Source organism: Rana temporaria, chromosome 12 (genome assembly GCF_905171775.1).
Source record: "Rana temporaria chromosome 12, aRanTem1.1, whole genome shotgun sequence".
In the NCBI taxonomy this organism is placed as follows: domain Eukaryota; kingdom Metazoa; phylum Chordata; class Amphibia; order Anura; family Ranidae; genus Rana; species Rana temporaria.
The window spans coordinates 122,234,329-122,252,523 of record NC_053500.1 but is presented as its reverse complement, the minus strand read 5'-3'; the positions used below and the strand labels follow the sequence as shown (position 1 = coordinate 122,252,523).

Below are 18,195 nucleotides of genomic sequence, written 5' to 3'. Positions count from 1 at the left end.
TATCGTCCCAAAATTTCTTGTTACTCCCTCAAGCAGACTTACTGACCTCTCTGAAAGCAGCTTGTCGACGGTGCCCTGACCATGAGATCTCCTCCTTGGAGAGAAGGGATGACCTGCTGTGGTCACGAGGAAAACATTTTGTAACAACGGAAGCTAGGCAGTTGATTCTGAGCACTTTTCATGATCGCAAATTGGCAGGCCATTTTGGTGCACGTAAAACCTCCGAGCTAATCTCCCGCTCTTTCTGGTGGCCAAAATGGAGGTCCGACTGTAAAGATTACGTCACTTCCTGCATTCGCTGCCAACGGAATAAGGGACCAAACACGAAGACCTGGGGCCTGCTTAATCCTCTACCCATTCCGGAGCGCCCTTGGGCTGAAATCTCTATGGACTTCATTGTCGATCTGCCCCCATCAGCAGGGTTTACCATGATCCTAGTCGTGGTTGACCGCCTGTCCAAAATGGCGCATTTTCTGCCTATGATAGGTACGCCCTCCGCGGCAGATACAGCCAGAATTTTTTTTAAAGAGGTCGTCAGGCTTCACGGGGTGCCCAAAAGCATCGTATCCAAAAGAGGTACCCAATTTACATCCAAATTTTGGAAGGAGCTCTGCAAAGCACTGGAAGTAAGAATCTGCCTTTCCTCTGCCTATCATCCCCAAAGTAATGGCCAGACAGAACGGACCAACCAAACGCTGGAACAATACTTACGTTGCTTTTGCTCAGTCTCCCAAGACGATTGGTCCTCCTTGCTATCTTCAGCCGAGTTCGCCTACAATAACTCCATACATTCCACCACTAACCAAACTCCATTCTGGGCTAACTTTGGTTTCCATCCTTCCTTTCTCCCAGACTCCATCCCTGAAGCACCTGTGCCAGCTGTCCAGGAACATGTAACCTTCATTCAGCGGAATTTCCAGAACTTACAGGAGGTCATGCAGCAAGCTCAGGAGGATTATAAGAGGTTCTATGACCAAGGGAGGAAGGATTGCCCAGCTTTCGAAGTGGGTGAGAAGGTCTGGCTATCCGCCATCAAGCTCAAAATACCTGTCCCCTCTCGGAAGTTGGGTCCGAGGTTCATCGGCCCATTTGAAATCAGGCGGAAGATCAATCCAGTGGCTTTCGAACTGGCACTACCCGAGTCTTACAGGGTCCACCCTGTATTTCATGCCTCCTTGCTCAAACCCGTTGTGTCGGATCCCTTCAACGGAAGAGAAGAACTGCCACCACCACCAGTGGAGATTGAGGGGGAAAAGGAATTTGAGGTGGAAGCTATCTTGAGTTGTAGGAAAAGAGGAAGGCAGTTACAATATCTTATTAAATGGAAGGGGTATCCCCCTGAAGATAACACTTGAGAGCCTTCCCAGAATCTCCATGCCCCTCGTCTGATTCGGGCCTTTCATCTTGAACACCCAGAGTTAATTCAAGTTTGGGCGTCCGGAGTCTGCCCCTTGGGGGGGGCACTGTCAGGGTACTAGTCCCGTCTCTGACAGACTCCCGCACATGCACGGTGAAATGGGGCTTCGGCGCGTACCTGTGTGCAATTTGCGCGCGCGCATGCGCGGTACAGCGGCGCGTCGTGAGCGTGGACGCGCGCACGCGGCAGCCCTGGGGCCAATCAGAGGACTGACGTTCCTATTTAAACCAGCAGCATTCCCTGAACAGGTTGCTGGTTTGTCATCAGCTTTAGTGAGTCTACTTGTTGCCATATCTTCCAGTTTTGACCCGGACTTCCTGACCACTCTCCTCTCAGCCGGAACCTCTGACCTTTTGGCTAACGTATCTTGGATTGCTGCTGTCTCCTGCCCTTTGACCTTGGCTTGTACCTACTGTCACGTACCTCAGAGGGTGAGCCCGACGTGCAGGAAGTGGCAGCCGTTACTCCTCTGATTCCGGGACCCCTGATAGAGTAGACAGGGGGAACGGAAATGCAGAGTCGCACAAGCGCCTGGAGAGACGCTGATGCAGGGGCTGTTGGTCGCTTCTGCAGGATCTGATGGAGTCTCTGGAAGGCAGGTGCAGCCTGGCAAGTAGCAGACCGATGGGAAGAGGTCTGGAAGATCAAGCAGCAACAAGTCCCAGAAGACAGTGCAAGTCCCAGAAGCCGGAGAGAAGCTGGACCAGCCGATCAGGCGCAGGGAGGTCAGGATGGTAGAGGGGTCGTCAAGCCGGGTCAGTAACAGGCGGGCGGCAGAGTACCAGGGATGAGGCAGAGGGATGGTCGGAGCAAGCCAAAAGGTCAGGGCAGGCGGAAGACAGGATCAACAGGAACAAGCCGGGTATCAGGATTAGGATTCAAGCAGGGGTAACAGGTACTGGCAGGTTCAGGAAACACTTCAGACCGGACAGCAAGGGGCCAGACTCCCAGGACGCCTTAAGTACCTTGTTTTGGCGCCGAATTGCCGTTTGCACGTGCCCGTGCGCCGTTGCCGCCGGTGCGCGTGCCCGTGCGCGCCGTTGCCGCCGGTGCGCGTGCCCGTGCGCGCCGTTGCCGCGATTGCGTGTGCCCCGCGCGCGCCGATGTGCCGCTAGCGCCATCTGGTGGCTGAGGTATTTCATGACATTGCCCCCCTCCAATGGGCAGCCTCCGGATGCCCAATCGAGACATCTCCAGTGGATGCGAGTCCTTAAATGATTGGATTAGTCTCTCAGCATGTATGTTGTCCTCTGGTTCCCATGAATTCTCCTCGGGCCCATACCCCTTCCATTTAACGAGGAACTGAATTTGGTTGCGTCTCCTCCTGCAATCAAGGATGGATTCTACCTCAAATTCTTCTTCCCCATTGACTAATACCGGTTCTGGGGGACCAGTATCTCGTTCAGGAAAGGGATTGGGAACATCCGGCTTGAGCAAAGCAACATGGAAGACTGGATGAATTCGAAAGGTTTCTGGTAAATCAAGTTCGTAGGCTACCTCATTTATCTTTCTTTTAACAGAGAAGGGGCCCACAAATTTAGGGCCTAGCTTCTTCGTGGGACATGCAAGTCTTAGATTCAGAGTGGACAAATAAACTTTGGTTCCAGGTTCCAGATTGAGTTCTCCTCTTCTTCCCCTGTCAAAGATCTCTTTATTGCGTTCCTGTGTCTTAGTCATTGTCTCCTGCAGGATCCTGTTATTTGTGTTGAAAAAATTTAGAGTATCCTGGACAGCGGGTACCGTACTCTCCGGAATAGAATTAGACAGGAACAGAGGATGAAACCCGTAGTTGGCATAAAAGGGTGACTGTTTGGTGGCGGAGTGAATAGAATTATTGTAAGCGAATTCCGCTAAGGGCAGCAGGGACACCCAATCTTCTTGAGAGAACGAGGAGAAGCAGCGGAGATACTGCTCAAGAGTTTGATTTGTTCTCTCCGTCTGCCCATTTGACTGTGGGTGGTATGCTGATGAAAAGGAGAGACCGATTTTGAGACTACTGCAGAGTGCCCTCCAGAACCTAGACGTGAACTGCACCCCCCGATCGGACACGATGTCCGCTGGGACGCCGTGAAGCCTAACAATTTCCCTGATGAAAACTTTGGCTGTTTCCGGGGCAGAGGGTGTGCCCTTCAAAGGGACAAAGTGTGCCATCTTTGAGAGCCTGTCCACGACCACAAAGATAGTGGTGAAGCCTTCTGATGGGGGAAGTTCCACAATGAAATCCATGGAGATCATTCTCCATGGTCTCTCTGGCACTGATAACGGTTTAAGGAGTCCCCAGGCTCTAAGCTTGCTTCCCTTGTTGCGAATGCACGTGGTGCAAGACTCCACATAGTCCTTGCAGTCCTTCAGAAGTTGAGGCCACCAAAAGGTGCGTTGCAAAAGTTCCGAGGTTTTTTGTATCCCAAAGTGACCGGCCAACTCATGATCGTGACAAGAGCTCAGAACATCAATTCGTAGACTCTCGGGCACGAAGATCTTGTCCTGATGCCATAGCAAACCGTCCCTGGACTGCAGCTCCGAACCAGATAAAGGGAAAATTCCAGCAGAGGCTTGCCTGATTTGCGGTAATAAGTCCCTTTGTAACAATAGAAAGTTCCCAGATGACAAGATGGTGTCAGGGGGACTGAGAGACCCTGAATCTCCGTACATGCGGGAAAGAGCATCCGGCTTGGTGTTTTTTGACCCTGGCCTGTATGTGATATGAAAAGAGAATCTCGTAAAAAAAAGTGCCCATCTGGCCTGGCGTGGTTTAAGTCTCTTGGCCACCTTCAGGTACTCGAGATTCTTGTGGTCAGTGTAAATTAAAATTGGGTGCGCTGCGCCCTCCAGGAGGTAACGCCACTCCTCCAGAGCGGCCTTTATTGCCAACAACTCTCGGTCCCCGACGTCATAATTTCTTTCTGCTTCAGACAACTTACGGGAGAAGTAAGCAACGGGGTGTAACAGAGCCTTGGGGCCCTGTCTCTGCGAAAGAACTGCCCCAACCGCGGTTTCAGACGCATCCACCTCAAGAATGTATGGCAAACTCGCGTCGGGGTGTCTGAGAATGGATGCCGAAGTAAACAAGTTCTTCAGGGTTTCAAAGGCTGTTTGGGCTTCTGTAGTCCAGCGGAAACGAGCAGTCTGTTTGGTCAAATCCGTTATAGGAGCAATGATGCTGGAGAAAGCTCTGATGAATTTCCTATAAAAATTTGAGAAGCCGACAAATCGCTGAACGCCCTTTCGGTCCGTAGGTGCTGGCCAGTCGAGAATCGCTGAGACCTTCTGGGGGTCCATCTCAACGCCTTTTATGGAAATTATAAGCCCCAGGAACTGTATACTTGAGCGTTCGAACTCGCATTTATCGGGTTTGGCATACAGTCCGTGGGTTCGGAGACGCTCAAGTACATTCCTGACGTGTAGCCGGTGTTTTTCCAGAGAAGGGGAGAAGATCAGGATATCGTCCAGATAAATGATGACAAAGAGGTCCAGGTAGTCTCTAAAAATGTCATTCACGAAGTGTTGGAACGTTGCTGGGGCGTTACAGAGCCCGAAGGGCATGACTAAATATTCGAAGTGCCCGAAACGGGTACGAAAAGCGGTTTTCCACTCATCCCCTTCACGTATGCGGACTAAGTTGTAGGCCCCACGGAGGTCTAGTTTGGTAAAGACAACCGCGGACCCAAGACGTTGAAACAGTTCAGGCACCAAGGGGAGAGGGTACCGGTTCTTAATTGTTATCTTATTAAGTTCCCGATAGTCCACACAAGGGCGAAGGGAATGGTCTTTTTTTTCCACAAAAAAGATGCCTGCTCCCGCGGGTGATGTGGATGGGCGGATGAACCCCTTCCTCAGACTTTCATCGATGTATGTTTTTAAAGTCTCTAGTTCAAGTCCTGTTAAGGGAAAGATCCTTCCGAAGGGAACTTCAGCACCTGGAAGGAGTTCAATGGGGCAATCGTAGGCCCTGTGTGGTGGAAGGGTCTCAGCCCCCTTCTTGCTGAAAACATCCAGGTAGTCGTGGTAAGCTTCTGGAACAGATTGACGGGTCTCGATGTCGAAGTCCATACAAAGTAAAGGCAGAGGAGGAGGTGACACTTGTAAGCAGTGCTGTCGGCAGAACAGAGAACCGAAGCTGACCTTGCCCGTGGTCCAGTCAATCTGCGGGTTGTGAATTTGAAGCCATGGTACCCCCAGTATGACAGGAAACAGGGGAGAATGAATCACATCTAGGCATAGCAATTCATGGTGATTTTCAGCAATGGTGGTGGGTAGAGGCTGGGTTTCTCGGGTGACTGGTCCGGATTTTAGCACCGAGCCATCCGCTAGGTAAACAGAGAGTCCAGTAGTCCTGGGACGAAGAGGGATCCGATGCTTGATGGCGAAAGACTGGTCCAAAAAGCAGCTGCAGGCCCCTGAGTCAATTATAGCGCTGACTTGGATGGACTCTCCTGGAAGCTGGAAGAGAATAGGAATAGCCAGATGAGCGGAATTACTTGGCAGAACAGGTAGGTGAACGGAAGACATGGACAGACACTTACGAAGTTTGGCAGGACAGGTCCTCACGTAGTGCCCGGCCTCTCCGCAATACAGGCATAAGTTGTTGACCCTGCGGCGTTGTCGTTCTTCGGGCGTCAGGGAAGGACGGAGGAGACCCAACTGCATGGGCTCTGAGGTGTCAGGAATAGATGAGGCTGAAGGAACCGGAGGAACTATACTGGAAACGGGAGGCACCCGTGGCAGCATCCAGACCGGACGAGATGGGGTAGTGGTCCTTTCCGTTCGGCGCTCCCTCAGGCGCCGATCGATCTGGATGGTCAGGTTAATTAATGCCTCCAGGGTCCCTGGAACTCCTACCCGGGCCAGTTCGTCCTTCAGTGGCTCAGAAAGACCAAGGCGGAATTGGTAGCAGAGGGCCGAGTCATTCCAGGTTGTGTCTGAGCTCCATCTGCGAAACTCGGACACATAGTCCTCTGCTGGTCTGCGACCCTGTTGCAGGGCGTGCAAAGCGGCCTCCGCGGAGGCGGCCTGGTGAGGGTCCTCATACAGCAGAGACATGGCTTGGAAAAAGGTAGTAACATTGTCAAGTGATGGATCTTTGTTTTCCAGGAGGCGATGGGCCCAAGCTTGCGGTTCGCCAGACAGCAGTGAGATGGCGAAACCCACTTTAGTGGCTTCTAACGAAAAGGTCCGTGGCTGCAGAGCAAAGTACAGTTCGCAAGCATTGCGGAAGGCCCGGTATCTACTACGTTCACCCGCGAACCTCTCGGGCATAGGGACTTTGGGTTCGGGCGGTAGCATGATCACGGATGGGGAAGCAGATGCCCCAGAAGCCGCTGCAGCGGTGGTGGGAGTAGATAGAGCCTGGACACGATTCTCCAAACGCGTGTAGCCTTCTTGTAAGGTTCGGACGGCCTGGGTCAGTCCCTCAAGATGGCGGCAAAGTTCCTGCATAGGATCCACTCCCTGCGCGGGCTCGGACATGGCTGTCCGGTACTGTCACGTACCTCAGAGGGTGAGCCCGACGTGCAGGAAGTGGCAGCCGTTACTCCTCTGATTCCGGGACCCCTGATAGAGTAGACAGGGGGAACGGAAATGCAGAGTCGCACAAGCGCCTGGAGAGACGCTGATGCAGGGGCTGTTGGTCGCTTCTGCAGGATCTGATGGAGTCTCTGGAAGGCAGGTGCAGCCTGGCAAGTAGCAGACCGATGGGAAGAGGTCTGGAAGATCAAGCAGCAACAAGTCCCAGAAGACAGTGCAAGTCCCAGAAGCCGGAGAGAAGCTGGACCAGCCGATCAGGCGCAGGGAGGTCAGGATGGTAGAGGGGTCGTCAAGCCGGGTCAGTAACAGGCGGGCGGCAGAGTACCAGGGATGAGGCAGAGGGATGGTCGGAGCAAGCCAAAAGGTCAGGGCAGGCGGAAGACAGGATCAACAGGAACAAGCCGGGTATCAGGATTAGGATTCAAGCAGGGGTAACAGGTACTGGCAGGTTCAGGAAACACTTCAGACCGGACAGCAAGGGGCCAGACTCCCAGGACGCCTTAAGTACCTTGTTTTGGCGCCGAATTGCCGTTTGCACGTGCCCGTGCGCCGTTGCCGCCGGTGCGCGTGCCCGTGCGCGCCGTTGCCGCCGGTGCGCGTGCCCGTGCGCGCCGTTGCCGCGATTGCGTGTGCCCCGCGCGCGCCGATGTGCCGCTAGCGCCATCTGGTGGCTGAGGTATTTCATGACACCTACGGACTTTCTCTGCCTTCTCCAGCCCTTGACCCACGGCCTGTGACCCGGACTTGTCTTTGTCTCCTGCTTGATTCTTCTGGACCTCCTGCCAGTAGCTGCCTGATCTCCAGTTGTTGTCCAGTCTTCTACGCCTGCTCAGCTACCGTCAGACGCACCAAGTCCATCTACCTACTTCCGGCACCGGTGCCTCCTTGTGCCTTCCATCCTCTGTCTCAACTCCAGAGAGTGGACTGCGCAGGGTCGCAAAGGTGAGCCGTCCTCAGCATCTCGGCCTCGGTGAGTACAAGTTCCTGATACAGCTAGGGGGTGAGGGCGGTTTGCAAAAGGCTTTTTAGGTAGGGCAAAGAGTTCCCCGAGAGAGGCTATTTTCCCAGAGGGTCCTGGGACGGTTGTCGGGCAGTTATTATTGCAACTAGAATCAGGTAAAACCATTACCATTATTCCTTTTAATTAGATTAGTATTTTCATTCTCTTTTCATGCTATACCCCTATTACTATGATAGGTATAACAACTATAAAGTTGAATTATTACACAAAAAATGCTACATTCTTCTAATTAATTTAGATTCGTTTGATACTTTGCAGCCTATATAGGCGTTTATATTTATATTAACATTATCTTTATTACTGCTGTCGTTTGCAGTTTTAATAATTAATTTTCAAACTAATCTGTCATTATACAATCTGATGATGTAGTGAATGACTTCCTATTTTGTGCAGTATAGTATTGACAGAAATCTCTTGGGATGAATTATATCCATCTCTTCTGAGACTACCTCATCATCAATCTTCCCATTTTTTCTATCATCATTTTAATCAGGTAATAATCATTAATTCTTTTACACATATCTCTCTACAGTTGTCTGTTCATCGCAATCTTTCTCCCTTTCTGGTTACCTTTTTTCTTCTTTTTTTTCTTTTTTCTTTTTCTTTTTCCTTTTTTACTTGTTAATTTTCCAATATTCTTAATATTTTTATTCTGTACCTACAGTACCTGCTTGCCTCCGGCTCCTCTTCCTCTATAGGCTTGCATCCAGGCTCTGTGCATTGCACGGCGTTCCTACCCGCATGCTTAAGAGGATCATTTCCTCTTTTTCCCATCCCTCCTTCCATCTATCTGGGATTCTCCATCTGGGACTTTGAGCCAATCACGGCCAATCATTCAGGTTTTTTTAGTCCACTTTTACAGGTAAATATATTCTTTATAATTATTATTTATATTTCTTTCGTTAAAGTCCACAGCTACCACAGATACTCCATTAACTCGACTTTCGTTTATTTAAATAAAATACATTATCTTTATGTTCTATAATAGACGATGATTATATTAAACTCTATGGTCAACCAGACACATTTGTATGTACCGATATAATCAATTTATGTGACTTTTTGTATATATTATGATTTATATGTTCCTGTTCATTGATATACTCTTTGTTTGCTCAGACTACTGCCCCCCATTGGTTCCTGACGAAGCCCCCTTGGGCGAAACTAGTAGAACCGTTACATGTGGGATGAAATGAAGATCACCTGCATCTATATGCACTTGAAGTATCATTTTACTTGATAGTCTGGAATTTGTCTAGTATGCATTCTATAGTATTCAATGTACAATATTTTTGCTTTTTTCTTTTTTTCTTTTTCTATGTCTTTTTATAAAGAAAACCTTTTTACAAAATAAATATTTTTGATATTCATATCGATGTTGTGGCTCTCATGATTGAGGTTTGACCAGGCCCACATATTTCTACAGAAATTTACTGTCGATGCTTTAACAAGAGTCCCCATATTTTTCCTGTATAAGGAAACCCCCATATATCCTCTTTCATAGAGGGACTTGAAAGCTGACAGTCAATCCTTATTTAATTAATGTTTATGCTCTGTCAATCCACTTATATTGTACCTAGGAATGTCACCTCATCCCTTTAAAACCAAACAGATATTGATTACACGGCTTCTGTGGCTGATAAGGGTGGAAATTAAACTCGCTTGGTGCCTTATCTGCATTAAATTAGCCTCAGAACCTGTGTAATGCATATGTGTTTGGGTTTAAAGCAGGGATCCTCAAACTACGGCTCTCCAGCTGTTGTAGAACTACACATCCCATGAGGCATTGTACCACACTGACACTCACAGATATGACTAGGCATGATGGGAATTGTAGTTCCTGAACAACTGAACAACTGGAGGGCCGTAGTTTGAAGACTAGGTGTACCTATGGAGGATGTGTCTACAGAGAGCCCAGTTCTGTGAGTTCTAATGACCCAAAGCTGGAAGGAAAGACTATTAAAGGGTGTCTGCTAAAACAATATATATAATATTTGGGGGTTCTGAGTAATTTTCTAGCAAAGAAAATATGATTGGCCTGGGTGGCAAAGAGTAAGTAATATACAAATCATTATTATATTTTTACTATATTCTCTAAATCTGTACTCAAGCAGGTGGCTTAAAAAAGGATCACTAAAGGAATTTTTTTTTTTAGCTAAATAGCTTCCTTTACCTTACTGCAGTCCTGGTTTCATGTCCTCATTGTTCATTTTTGCTTTGAAGTTGCTGTAATTCTGCTGTGATCTCCACACTTCCTGCTTGTCTGGCTCCTTATAACCACAGTACTGGGAGCTTTTCACTGTGGTCTAAGCTGTCATTACTGTGTGTCTAAAACTTAACAGAACCAATCAGATTCATTTTAAAAACAAAACACTGCCTTGGATTTGTTTGTTTTTGTTCTGTGTGTCTCTCTAGTTCACAGGAACATGAAACCAGTTTAAAAGTGAAACTGAAACTGCAGGCACATTATATGTTTGATTTTTATCTATTTGTAATCATTTTTAAAAGGAATCAGTTAACGTTTATGTCTCTATACCCTGTAAACAGTCATTTCACCAAAAAAAAAATGTTCCTTTAGTGACCCTTTAACGGACAAATTACTGAAGTTTGAAGTTATAACTTCCAAAGAGTAATTTCATAGTAAATAGATAAATAATAAATGATTATCTTATAAGATATTGCATATAAATATATGATTTAGATTTATTATAGCAGTACCTTTTTAGCAGCAACAGATTCTCATTCTCCCTCTTCTTAACTAAGTGAGAAAAACATGGGATTGTGGGTAAATCTTATACACATAAACACATGTTTTTTCTTCTAGTAAAGAGGGCTGGGCTGGAAGGGAGTATGTGTCTTTTAGACACACCCCCTTCTATGACACTGCAGTGAGAGGCCAACCTCCACTGCAGCATTTTTATTGGACAACTTGGGCCAATGGTACTTTACCATTGGTCCAATACTCCAAGTTGTCCATTGAGCTCAGTGCCTCTGACAAAAAGTGAGAGGCACTGTGAGCTCATCCTCTCAGTCTGCTGCAAACAGAGTGTGCCAGCTTGTATTTAAAATAACTGCTTTGTATTTAGCTTCGGTCAGGCTGCGCAAGGAGCCCCATATCGCCGGAACCATAGAGGATAGTAGCCCAAAATTTTGACCAGTGGTGGGGTTGGACTTCAGCTACATACCCCTTGGTCGCCAAGCTACGACCCTCAAAGTCTATCTTTTTTTCTGTGCTCATGGCACGTGCCATTCCTGACTGCACGTCCCTGCTCAGAGGATTGGGCCTACTCTGTGCCGGACCTCACAAATGCGCTTCTTGAAGAATGGTCAAACATTCCCATAGACACACTCCATAGACATTGCAGAGAGTCCTGCAATGTATTTAGCTGATTTCAATTGAAAGTTTTATTGGATTAAAAAAAAAAAAACATAAAATGTATTTGTTTGCTGTACATGTCTTTCAAAGTGCAGCCTTAGATAAATGCACCAGCAAGTGCTAACCAGAGTATGTAAGTGGCTTATATTAACCAGGGCCCTGTTTCTCTACAAAGGTTCCTTAGATACTTGGAGCTGTAGTAGTAAAATGGGATGCAAATCAGAAGCCGACAAATTCAAATATTACAATGTTCCTTCCTCTTCCAGTTTTCTCCAGTGAGGACAGGTGAGATATGTTTAATTAAAAAAGAAGTATGCTTTTTTTTTTTTTTTTTTTTTTTTCTTGCTATCAATTTACTAATTTATAGTTTTTACATTTGGGAGGCAGAACGATTACTAACTGGTTAGGTTATATATATTTCTGCATGGACGCTGTATGCCCTCCATATGTTTGCATGGGTTTCCTCAGGGTATTCCAGTTTCCAGCCCAAAAGCATACTGATAATTAAATTGGCTTCTTCCCAGATTATTCCTACTGGGTGTAGGCTTCTGAGGGCATGCTTGTGGTAGGGACATCAGAATGCAAGTTCCTTTAATGGAAGGCACTGATGTAGATGATTTGGGGCTCTTGCAAAAGGCCTCAGTGCTATATAATTACATATGTGTGTGTATACATTATATATAGATATATGTAGATATATATATAGATATATATCTATATATATTATTATTATGTTTTCTTTCTTTCTTTTTTTTTTTCTATTCATCACCCATGGTAAAACCCCAAATGTCTGGTGAGGAAGTGACATCACATCTGACGTAGTTTGCTTTAAGTATAGCAATATATATTAGTAATACAGCTACATAACACATAGCAGCTGTGGGATACAATCTGTAAAGAACATAGCTAGGATTTTTTTTATAGTAAATCCATCAACAAATACAGAGGTTTGCAGTGTCCAATCTGTGATATAAAAGGACTAAAGGTAAATATATATATATATATATATATATATATATATATATATATATATATATATATATATATCCAGATCTATATATCTATCTATCTATATATATATAAATATATATATATATATATATATATATATATATATATATATATATATATATATATATATCTATAGATATATATCTATCTATCTATATATATATATATATATATATAGAACTTGCTGTGACACAACGTCACTCATTACATGAGCTTGATGTCTACATTTTCAGGAACCCCATTCAACAGCCAAGTATATAAGACTGAACTAGATTAGACCTGATTAAAAAAAAAAAAAGAAATCATAGGCACCAATACTATCCCATATATAGACAATTAGTAAATTTTTTGCAAAAAAAAAAAGGCTGGCCAAAAAAAAAAAAAAAAGGGCATTAAATAATTGTCTCATGCTGCCATATTCCCTGAGCACAAACATAACGCTTATGCAGTAGTAAGGGCCCAATGATGCCACACCACTGTGCACCTTACCACACACATTTTCATGCACTGTCACTTTCTTAGCTAAAAAAAAAAAAAGAATGTCCAATGTAAAAAAAAAAAAGCTTGATGTCTACACTTTCAGGAACCTCATTGAACAGCCAAAAAAGACTGAACTAGATTAAACCTGATAAAAAAAAATAAAAAAGAAAAAGAAATCATAGACACCAATACAGTCATATAGATAATTAGTCACTTCTTTAGCTAAAAAAAAAGGCATTAAAAATTGTCAATTACTTTTTTTTTATTTATTTTTTTACATTGGTCATACTTATGGCCAATTTATATATAGACACCAATACTGTCCTATATATAGATAATTGGTCACTTTTTTAGTTAAAGAGAAAAAGAAGATGGCCAATGTAAAAAAAAAAAAAATGATGTCTACATTTTCTGGAACCCCATTCAACAGCCAAGTATATAAGACAGAACTAGATTAGACCTGATAAAAACTTTTTTAAGCTAAAAAAAAGAGGGGGCATTAAATAATTCTCAATTATTTCTTTTATTCATTTTTTTAATTGGCCATCCTTATGCCCAATGTATATATAGCAACCAATACTGTCCTATATATAGATAATTAGTCACTTTCTTAGCTAAAAATAAATAAAAAAGGATGGCCAATGTAAAAAAAAAAAATATGATGTCTACATTTTCTGGAACCCCATTCAACAGCCAAGTATATAAGACAGAACTAGATTAGACCTGATAAAAAAAAAATATATAGACACCAATACTGTCCCATATATAGGTAATTAGTCACTTTTTTTAAGCTAAAAAAAGAGGGGGCATTAAATAATTCTCAATTATTTATTTTATTCATTTTTTTAATTGGCCATCCTTATGCCCAATGTATATATAGCAACCAATACTGTCCTATATATAGATAATTAGTCACTTTCTTAGCTAAAAATAAATAAAAAAGGATGGCCAATGTAAAAAAATGTTTGCCATATTCCCTGAGCACAAACATAAAGCTTATGCAGTAGTAAGGGCCCAATGATGCCACACCACTGTGCACTTCAACACACACATTTTCATGCATTGAGGCTATTTCATTAGCTTGCTCATTCAGAAGAAAGAAAGAAAGAAAGAAAGAAAGAAAGAAAGAAAGAAAGAAAGAAAGAAAGAAAGAAAGAAAGAAAGAAAGAAAGAAAGAAAGAAAGAAAGAAAGAAAGAAAGAAAGAAAGAAAGAAAGAAAAAAAATGGTTCCTGTTCTGTTTATCAAAACCCAATGCACAGATTATTTACATCTGTGCATTGCATTGCAGTGCACTATACTGTATGTGCATTGGAGGCACATTACAATAAATGGTGACACACATCATCACACATATACAGTGCATTACTATGCATTATAAAATGCATTGTGGCGTGAACAAGCCCCAAATGTAATATGTAGCAATATGCACAAATGAAAAACATTTTAATAGCTACCATGCAGTCACTATGGGGTAGATTTACTAAAACTGGAGCTCTCAGAATCTGGTGCAGCTCTGCATAGCAACCAATCAGCTTCTAACTTCAGCTTGATCAATTAAGCTTTGACAATGAAACCTGGAAGCTGATTGGTTTCTATGCAGAGCATCACCAGATTTTGCACTCTCCAGTTTTTGTAAATCAACCCCAATGTATCATAGAGAATTCCTACCCTTATGGTGTATTTATAGTTTTAAGAATAATTCCAGCTGCACAATTTTAGGACCATTGGTGCAAATTCTTTTTTTTTTTTTTTTTTTTTTTTTTATGTTTACAGTGAAGTATTTGAAAGGATGCATCAAACAATTCCTGTTTTATATAACTAAAAATGTTCACCTTGTATACTCAGTCTTAAATTAGGACACACACAGCATCATTAAAGTAAGCAGAGTAATGATAACGAGCAAAATGTAGAAACCAATAGCAGTCCAACTGCATGCTAGCACAGTAAGATCAGAAAAAATATACATACATTTTTAGTTATATAAAACAGGAATTGGTTGATGCATCCTTTCAAATACTTTACTGTAAACATTAACCAAAAAAAAAAGAATTTGCACCAATTGTGCAGCTGGAATTTTTCTTAAAACTATAAATACACCATAAAAGGGTAGGAATCCTCTATGATACATTGGGGTTGATTTACTAAAACTGGAGAGTGCAAAATCTGGTGCAGCTGTGGATAGAAACCAATCAGCTTCCAGATTTTATTGTCAAATCTTAATTGAACAAGCTAAAGTTAGAAGCTGATTGACTACCATGCACAGCTTCACCAGATTTTGCATTCTCTTGTTTTAGTAAATGAATGGTATGACTGTTAGAAATGATTTTCCCATCTTTTCTTGTAAACATAGATAGAAATAAAGATAATGCAATCTATAGTCCAATTTACAAGGAAAAAAATGGCAGCTGGCCTTTTGGTCCCATCTCAGTGCTGTAGGGCCTCCTCTTTTGCAACTTGCAATCCCCAATCATTCCACTCGGGGGCGCTCATCTCCACAGCAAAAAACGCACAGATAATCAGTTTGTACAGGCACGCAGCATTGGACTGCCATCTTTTACCAGTGCCCATCTTCCCTGTCTATTGAGGATTTCATTTAAATAATGAGCTAGAAGGGCAATACATAGAAACTGATCGCCTAATCAATAGGCAGCATAACTAAATCAGACTTATCTGATTGCAAAAATTCAGATTAGTTTTGCTTCAAAATAGTGTGAGTCTTGCAGTATAAGTGGCACAGTTCTATTATCTTACCGACATTTGTGTTGTTTAACATTTGTATCCATTAATTGAAGTGATTGTTGCAACTATTCATTACCAAAGAATGTTTCGATACATAATACATAAATACAAGAGATTCGGGAAAAGATAGGTAAAAGGATGGATAGAGAGAGAGATAAGAAGATAGATAGATAGATAGATAGATAGATAGATAGATAGATAGATAGATAGATAGATAGATAGATAGATAGATAGATAGATAGATAGATAGATAGATTATTTACATGTATGATAGTAAAGCAAGACAGAACAACGTGTTTTTCTTATTAATTCGTTAAAGAAAAATTCTTTACTAAATAAACTTCGTTTTTATTTCCACCATGAGAATTTTTTTTATTCTAACTGTATACGCAGCTACTAAATCCTTCTCAAGGACAACAGCGAGTTCGTACACCGAATACCAAATAAAACAGCATCCAATAGAAACCCATACATATCATAAATTCCAACTCAATCGATTTTCCATTTTTTTTTTTGCTATTTATTTGTTATTTTCGTTCATAATATCAGCACAATTTAAATTATTTTTAATTTGTATGATGATCTTGTTTTATTCAAAATGATTTTCAATGTCTTTTTTTTTTTTTCTAGAATTTTTTTTAGATATTTGATGTTATGGGAGGGGTATGATAAATATACAAAAACATATTTTAATGATGACATGGATCAGTGTTTCTGACAAAGAGCATGCAAAGTAGTAGATGCTATTTAATTTATAATATATATTATATTTATAATATAATAATCTATCTATCTATATATATATATATATATATATATATATATATATATATATATATATATATATATATATATATATATATATATATATGTGTATATATATATATCGTTTTTTCTATACTATATATATATATATATATATATATATATATATATATATATATATATATATGTATATAAAAAAGGATGGCCAATGTAAAAAAAATAAAACTCGATGTCTACATTTTCAGGAACCCCATTCAACAGCCAAGTATATAAGACTGAACTAGATTAGACCTGATAAAAATAAATAAATCATAGACACCGATACTGTCATATATATATATATATATATATATATATATATATATATATATATATATATATATATATATATATATGTATATATATATATATATAGTATAGAAATATATATATATATATATAGGGTATAGAAATACATATATATAGGGTATAGAAATACATATATATAGGGTATAGAAAATAAAAAATATATATATAGGGTATAGAAATACATATATATGTATATAGGGTGTATGTATATATATATATATATATATATATATATATATATATATATATATATATACACACCCTATATATATATATATATATATTTATATATATATATATATATATATATATATGTATTTCTATACCCTATATATATATATTTCTATACCCTGTATATATGTATATCTATACTATATATACTATATATACTATATATATATATATATATATATATATATATATATATATCCTATACCCTATATATATGTATTTCTATACCATATATATATATATATATATATATATATATATATACCCTATATATATGTATTTCTATACCCTATATATATATATATATATATATATATATATATATATATATATTTCTATACCCTATATATATATATTTCTATACCCTATATATATGTATTTCCATACCCTATATAGTCTACCCTCTCATAACGAACATTGCAGCTGCAAGAGAGATGTCAACATTTAGAAGCAACCAAAGCTCTTGAAGGACCTTTAAGGGTTAATGCCCACCTAGAGGATTGAAATATTTACTAGGTGTTGTAAATTACCCTAGGGTAGGTTGTTTTATAAGGAAAGAAGGTCCACACTGTACTTTGGTAAGCCTAAAAGGTTTCCCAAGGGACAAAAAATGTTGACCTTGGCAAATGCCCTCAACAGACTGTGACATCTGACTATGGAAAGGACAATGGAGAGGGTGATAAGTGACCAACACAAGGACAATGGGGTGCTGGGGATTATGTCTGGTGACTTGAGGACTATATACAGAAGAAGAAGGTCTTACCTGGATGGCGTTGGTGACATTCCATCCGGCCTCCCAAGCTGTTATTTTAGGCTTTCCAGCTCCACCTAATTCTGAGCATATCCCTTCATCTTTAGAGTCAGATGTAGGGGGTCCATTGCCATCTCTTTGGTAGTGGGTGTCCCCCTCTGCAGGGGCATCGCCTGTAGGGACCTCGGTCTTTAGGATGTCCATCTGAAGACCTTGCCTGTGATCCATGTCCAGGTCATCACAGCGGGCAAAGCCAAGAGCCTCTTCATCAGTGGCCGCCTGGAAGCCCATCCTGGCAAACATCCCACTAACCTTGGCCTGGGACTTGTTGGATACCGAGGTGGCCACATTGGACAGTTTGCTCCTGATCAAGGTAGCCATGTTGGCTTGTCAAGATCCTCTCTCCCCACAAGAATCAGGTAGACTTCCTCTAGGTTGTGCAGCTGGCTCCTGGATGAAGACTGTTACCTCCACTTGTTCAGACTGGCTCTTCTCCACCCCCGAGCTTCCTTCAGCATGACACCTTCTGCAA

The 18,195-nt window shown here is 41.8% G+C and overlaps 1 protein-coding gene and 1 long non-coding RNA gene across 5 annotated transcripts in view; one reads left to right on the top strand and one right to left on the bottom strand.

Moving 5' to 3' along the window:
• SLC32A1 (solute carrier family 32 member 1) overlaps positions 1-18,195 on the bottom strand; it is a 43,652-nt gene that overhangs the window by 18,823 nt on the left and 6,634 nt on the right. For all 3 annotated transcript variants that reach the window (XM_040330456.1, XM_040330457.1, XM_040330455.1), the window contains one exon: positions 17,676-18,195. This exon is cut by the window's right edge. In XM_040330456.1, coding sequence (XP_040186390.1) covers positions 17,676-18,044 — 369 coding nt within the window. In that variant the 5' untranslated portion in view covers positions 18,045-18,195. The remainder of the gene's footprint in view (positions 1-17,675) is intronic.
• LOC120918733 lies at positions 8,030-9,114 on the top strand. Of its 2 annotated transcripts, XR_005744471.1 has the most exons (4): positions 8,030-8,056; positions 8,355-8,454; positions 8,626-8,823; positions 9,081-9,114. It is a non-coding gene; the product is annotated as an uncharacterized LOC120918733 (long non-coding RNA). The 2 variants fall into 2 exon arrangements; XR_005744470.1 differs by lacking the exon at positions 8,030-8,056 and having other exon boundaries at positions 8,094-8,454.